At 41.8% G+C, this 6,675-nt stretch overlaps 1 protein-coding gene across 1 annotated transcript in view; it reads left to right on the forward strand.

Moving 5' to 3' along the window:
• PYGB (glycogen phosphorylase B) overlaps nucleotides 1–6,675 on the forward strand; it is an 82,834-nt gene that overhangs the window by 67,692 nt on the left and 8,467 nt on the right. Inside the window, exons 15-17 of the mRNA XM_075596309.1 lie at nucleotides 3,701–3,759; nucleotides 4,569–4,710; nucleotides 5,606–5,813. Coding sequence (XP_075452424.1) covers nucleotides 3,701–3,759; nucleotides 4,569–4,710; nucleotides 5,606–5,813 — 409 coding nt within the window. The remainder of the gene's footprint in view (nucleotides 1–3,700; nucleotides 3,760–4,568; nucleotides 4,711–5,605; nucleotides 5,814–6,675) is intronic.

The raw sequence follows: 6,675 nt of genomic DNA on the forward strand, positions 1-6,675 counted from the left end.
ATAATTGATACCCAACAGTTTCGGAAACTCAGCTGAGAGATGCTGGTGAATACTTAGGGGTGTGGATTTGCAGAGAAGCATTCACTAGCTTTTTTGTCCAGCACCAACTACAGTCCTATGACTACTTCAGACAGTACAAACAAAGTATCCTGCAGTGTCCTAGGTGTTCACCCATTGTCCCAGTACCCATCGTCCTAATTTTTTTTATTTATTTTTTTATGGTAGACATGAGCTAATGAAATAAATGCTGCTTAATATGAAGGATCGTTACTTAGTGTTCACTCAGGTGCAACAGAAAGGTTGTGAAAAGTCCAAGATGCAAACTCGCAACCCCAGAACCTGCCACACATACATATACATGCATGCATGCATACATACATACATACATATCAAAATGAGTGCTACTGAGCGTGGCCAAATGTATACAACAAAAGACAGAAAAGCCCAATGCTACATCCAGTTTGATAAAATATATAGTATTTAGTATATAGTTAAATACTTCAATAATAATATTCTCATAAATAAGGGTCATTTAGTTGAACCCTTTGGCCAAAGCGTTATAAGCCGGCAAGCCAACCAAATTTTGCAGGTCCTAACACTAACCTGTTGAAACTTCTCTTTCACCTCTGTGGAGGTTGTTTGGAGGTTAGTGGCCCCTCCTCCCAGGGTGTAAGCTCACCCCTCCACACTTTTTAAAGCAAGGAATGTTTTTTCCATTATGCTGTATGGATGGACTAACTGCAGTCATTCTCCCTCAACAAAGGTAAAAAAGAGAAGTTTCAACAGGTTAGTGTTAGGACCTGCAAAATGTGGTTATGCTTTGACGTTGGCTTGCAGGCTTATAACGCTTTGGCCGAAGGGTTTAACTAAATGACCCTTATTTATGAGAATATTACTATTGAAGTATTTAACTATATACTAATTACTATAAAAGTCCAAGATGGCCAAAAAAATAATAAATATATATATATATATATTATATATATATCCTTTATTAATTCAGTGCAGCACAGCATAATATTAAAAAGCCACCCGGTCTATTAGTGTCAGTGTTAATTGTAAGAAATCAGCTTATTGTTTTTTTTTACACATCTCGTGCTAGTGACCTAGTCGGATAGCGGAGAGCAGACTGTTTTTTAAAATTCACCAAATTACATAGAAAACGGTAATTCTGCGTCTAACATAGAGAAAAATTAGAGACGCAGAACTTCATGCATACAATCATAATATTTGTGGCATAAGGCCTCATCCCTGCATCTTCTGTTTCGTGTAACCGCTCACCATATATTGCTCAGCTACGAGTGGCGGAAATGGAAGAAGTTATCTTGATGTGCTAACCTCGGGATGATTTTTCTAAATCAGATGTTATTACAGCGGGAAGCATAAATCCCAGAGTTTTAATGCATCTTTTTAAGATCGAAACAGTTTACGTATGTCCTCAGCCACTGAGAAAGCGGATTTACCAATGGTTAATTGATCATGATGGTATGATATGGCTCTATCATGGACAAATAACTGGTGTATTTGCAATGAAGAAATTTGGATTTGCAATTATCCTATGCTACCATCAGCCGCCAATTAGAAAGTCAGATTTATTTGAAATTCTAGTTCATATCAGTACAGAATATATCGTACTCCTACTCTCTCTTCTTCTCCTTACTATGACTCCTACTATGTGGTGACATATCCGCTATTCCTCACACTATCGACATACCAATCTTTTCACGTCCCAACACTCTAACCCAAAGTTTCCTTCTCACCACGCACTGCCAATCACTCCATCCTACTCCACATTACACCTCTCCCTTCCCTTGGCCGCCTGGCTTCCTCACTTCCTTTTTTCTGACACTCCTACTGTCATCTTGAGAGACTTTCACATACCTACTGACAAACCCAAAGCCACTTCAGCTGCCCATTTTCTCTGTTTAATCTCCTCCTTTGGTTTCTCCCAATAGACCACGTCTCCTACTCACTGCAATGTAAACTCCCATTACCTGGTTTTCTCCAGATTCTGCTCATTCTCTAACTTCTCTAACACACTCTTCCCTCTCTCTGATCATCACCTCCTAATCTTTAGCCTCACTCTGCACCCTTCACAACACCTACTTCCATGGCACACAAACTTTGCCTGCTACCTCCAAAAGTGCTCACACACTGCTGAACGTTTCTGGAGGAAATCACACTCTAAAGCCGATTTTCATCCACTATAAATTCATTCTCTCCTCCTATAACACTGCTCTTTCCCTTGCCAAGCAAACCTACTTTTCTTTACTCGTACTAACTCTCAATCTCTATTTGTCCCCTTTAACTCCCATCTCTGTCCAACTGCACCTGCACACTTTTTGCATTCACAGCCCAAGACCTTACCACCTACTTCACAGATAAGATGGAGGCCATCAGTCATGACATCTCTACATGTCAGTCTCCACACTCACCATCTACCTCCCTTTACACACTTACATCCACCCTAAGCTCATTTTCCCCAGTGACTAAGGATGAGGTCTTCGTGTTCCTCTCATCATCTCGCCCTACAACTTGCCACCTTGATCCTATCCCCTCACATCTCCACCACTCTCTATCTTGCACACTACCCTAATTTTTAACCTCTCTCGCTGGCACGTTCCCATCTTCCTTCAAACATGCACTAATCACGCCCATTCTAAAGAAACACTGTCTTGACCCAGCCTCCCTCTCTAACTGCCGCCCTCTCATTTCCCCTTTGCTTCCAAGCTACATGAGCAGCTTGTATAAAATCGCTTGACTCACTTTCTCTCCTCCTACTCCCTGCTTGCCTCTTTGCAACCTGATTTCCGTCTTCTACACTCCACTGAGACAGCACTAAGAAAAGTGGTCAATGACCTACAGCTAAGTCTAAGGGTCACTTACTAATTCTCCTGGATCTCTCTACTGCCTTCGACACTGATTTATCACCGCCTTCTCCTGTATACTCTACCCTGCATTGGCCCCCATGACGCAGCCTTCTCCTGGTTTACGTCTTACCTATCCAACCGCTCCTTCCGTGTTTCCATCTCTGGTATTTCCTCCTCCACTCCCTCTTTCTGTTAGGGTCCCACAAGGCCCTGTCCTTGGCCCTCTGCTATTCTCACTCTACACTTCTTCTCTTGGTGAACTAATACAACCTTTTGGCTTTCAGTATCTCTATTCCGATGATACCCAAATTTACCTAGTCCTGTGTCCCCTCCCTGGATGTCCCAACATTACCTGAAGCTTAACGTCCATAACAGAACTAATACGCTTTCCCCCTTCCACTGCCACCCCTACACCCAAACTATTCCTCAGTGTCAATAATACTACAACCTCATCAAAACCCCAAGCCTACTGCCTGCTGTCATTTTTGACTCTGCCCTCTCCATGCCTCATATCCACTCCATCCTGCAGTCTCCACCTCTGAAATATCACGGACACAACTAAAATCCCAATTCACTCACTCATCATGTCGCACCTTGAGTACTGCAACCTTCTATTAGCTGGCATTCCCCTTGTCCGCCTGCCCCAACTCCAATCCATCCAAAATGCTGCTGCTAGACTCCTCTACCTCACTCACCTTTCCACTTCTTCACCACTATGCAAGTCCCTACACTGGTTTCCCATATCCTGGGACATAAGATACCAATGTTTTTTTTATGTATCTCATAAACACTTGTACTGACACCATAATATCCACTTTCTAATCTTCCAGGAATCAAGAAAGATCCGTCCAAAATGTTTGTGCCGAGAACAGTTATGATTGGAGGAAAGGTACAATGTTAAACCAAACTTCCACCCATTAACGTATACAGAATGTATTCATCATGTGCTTTGTAATTTGAGGTGACAACAATACTTTACCAAGCAGTATTGTAACCGTGTCAAACACTGCAAACTGGGCCAAAAGCAGCACAAAAGAATTACACTAGATTGATCATGATCAACTAAAACAAACAGTTTTTGATCACTGATAAAACAGTAATTATGGTGTTCGGGACTTAGGCTACATTGCCCAGCAGATCTAATGCCAATTATTGACTATGGGGATATAGTGTATGGTACAGAACCACAAATTCACCTTGGCAAACTTGACATTCTTTACCACTCAAAATGCCATTTTATCTTGCTATGTAACTTCAACACCAACCATTGTGATATGCTAACTGAACTAGGTTGGCTATCCCTCAAGTCCAGACGCAATGTACATCTTTCATCTTCAAATAATTTCTGGACAAGTTACCCAATCATCTGAGCAGGTTTCACACCCCAACTGTACACAGCAATTACATCCTTAGATCCACTTTCAGAAACCTGTTTTTCGTCCCAAGGTTCAATACAGAATCTGGTCGCTCTTCCTTTTCGTACCGGGAACACCCCAATGCTGTAGTAATTAGTAGAGTACCTCAAATCCCTCTTCTGTCTAAGTTCCTTCAAGACCTTGACGGTATCCTATTTTAAACATGTTTGAACTGTAAATTGTAATGTTCTCAACTTTACTTCGTGCTCAGGACATACTTTAAAACAAGAGGTAACACTCAATGTATAATATTTGATCAATAATCACATTCTCTCTGTTCCAGGCAGCCCCTGGTTACCACATGGCTAAAATGATCATTAAACTAATCACCTCTGTGGGGGATATTGTGAACAATGATCCTATAATAGGCGACAGACTGAAGGTCATCTACTTGGAGAACTACCGTGTGTCCATGGCTGAGAAAGGTACCATGACAAGGGAGGAGATGGAAGTTACTCTTCTACACACAAACACAGATAGAATAGATAGGTAGAATAGATAGATTAGATAGTTCTATTTTACTGGAAATATAGGGTATAGAGCATTCAAATCCATGAAATAAATTGGAAAATTAAAGGGGTTTAATCTTTGAAGCTGGGGGTATGAATGACCCACGTTGTTACTTCTATCTCTGTCAGTGGGACATTCTCTGTGTCCTTATTGGCTGTGGTTAAGAGGAGAAGCAGAACTCTCATTTTACTCCCATTCCTGGCTTCAAACATGACAATATTCTAGGGTTATTCATTGAAGAACCTCTGCTTCCAAACCAGTTTCTACATGCCAACATAGATAGGGGATTCTGTCCCTTCCCCTTCCCAGGCCAATATTGCTGTCCCAATGTTTTTAGCATTCAATTTGCAGACACACTGCAAATCCCATTGGTGCCCTCTTCCTTCTCCTCAGCACTGGAGAGAGGCCCAATCTAACTTTTGTTGCTGTTACTCAGAAGCATTTGCATGTATGTTGATGCATTGGAGTTAATATGATTTTGTTATGTGGTAGTTCTGGTGCTGTATTATACTGTGCCAGTGAGTGTCATTACAATCCAATCACATTATCTAAAACTACAAGCACAGTTGTAGCGCGACACTCTGCACAAACAGAAAAGCTGCAGCAGAGAGAACTCTCTGTATGTAACCAAGCTGCAGTTGTGACAGAAGTTGAGCCACATCTGTAACAGATTTATTGAATATAATTAGACGGTGCTACCATTGGCACCCCTGGGTGCATCACAGATCAGACTGAGACAGTCGTACACATCCAGTCGATTCTACTAGTCCTATTGCAGTCACTGCAGCTCGCTCTCTCTTGTCTTCCCAGTGATCCCCGCTGCTGACCTGTCTCAGCAGATCTCCACAGCTGGAACCGAGGCCTCTGGCACAGGTAACATGAAGTTTATGTTGAATGGAGCCCTCACCATCGGTACCATGGACGGGGCCAACGTGGAGATGGCGGAGGAGGCCGGAGAGGAGAACCTGTTCATCTTTGGCATGAGGGTGGAAGACGTGGAAGCTGTCGACCGGAAAGGGTTGGTACTGCATTAGGAAGAGCTGGGTATTAAGGTTTGTTTGTTAACCTGTTCACTGCCAAATGGGCAGTGAGTGAAATTAGGACTATCACTTTACTGGATAATTGATTGCTTTTAAAGCAGGTCTACGCCCTTTTGAAAATATGACCTCGAATGTTACAATGTGGAGGTACTGTACACTAGTTGAACTACGTAGATAAAAGTGCATCTGAAATAATAACAAATGACACATTGGGATATCCTTTTGTTTTCTAAAGGTGTTGGATATTTTTTACTTTTGGGGTCATTTATAACACAGGAAGTCGAAACGGCTAAGGGGGTTATTTACTGGCTGCAAAACTGGGGCAAAAACAAAGCAAATAATCGGGTGCAATTCTTTTGCACTGGTTTTGCCCCAGTTTTGCAACTGGGAAATGCCAGTAAATCACTCCGTAACTACTAATCCCTCCGACTTTTGTTTTTTTCTACAAAAACACAAACCTTGTCATCCGCATTTTCCCCTTCACTGGATTATTTAGATGTGAGGTGCAAGAAAATGGTCATGTGTGTGCTGGTCTAGAAGAAGCAGCACCCAGATGAATTAACTGGGCATCATTTCAGCCTTCCAGCATGAGAGCATGTTGGAAATTTTCTGTGACCAAAATGTTCATTTCATTAAAAAAGTTAAAAGGGGTATTTCTGCTCGTCAGGCAAATTCAATTTGAATCTAATCACTAGATCCGTCTTTTTTTTTTAAAGACCATACATTTAGGTGACAAAATAGACTTAACGTCGAGTAGTGGCATGCACATGATGCAGAATATTAACATTACATTTGATGATGGCTAGCTCGTGATTGTCTTAGCCTATGGTTGGTCCACTG

This window comes from Ascaphus truei, chromosome 4 (genome assembly GCF_040206685.1).
Source record: "Ascaphus truei isolate aAscTru1 chromosome 4, aAscTru1.hap1, whole genome shotgun sequence".
NCBI lineage: Eukaryota > Metazoa > Chordata > Amphibia > Anura > Ascaphidae > Ascaphus > Ascaphus truei.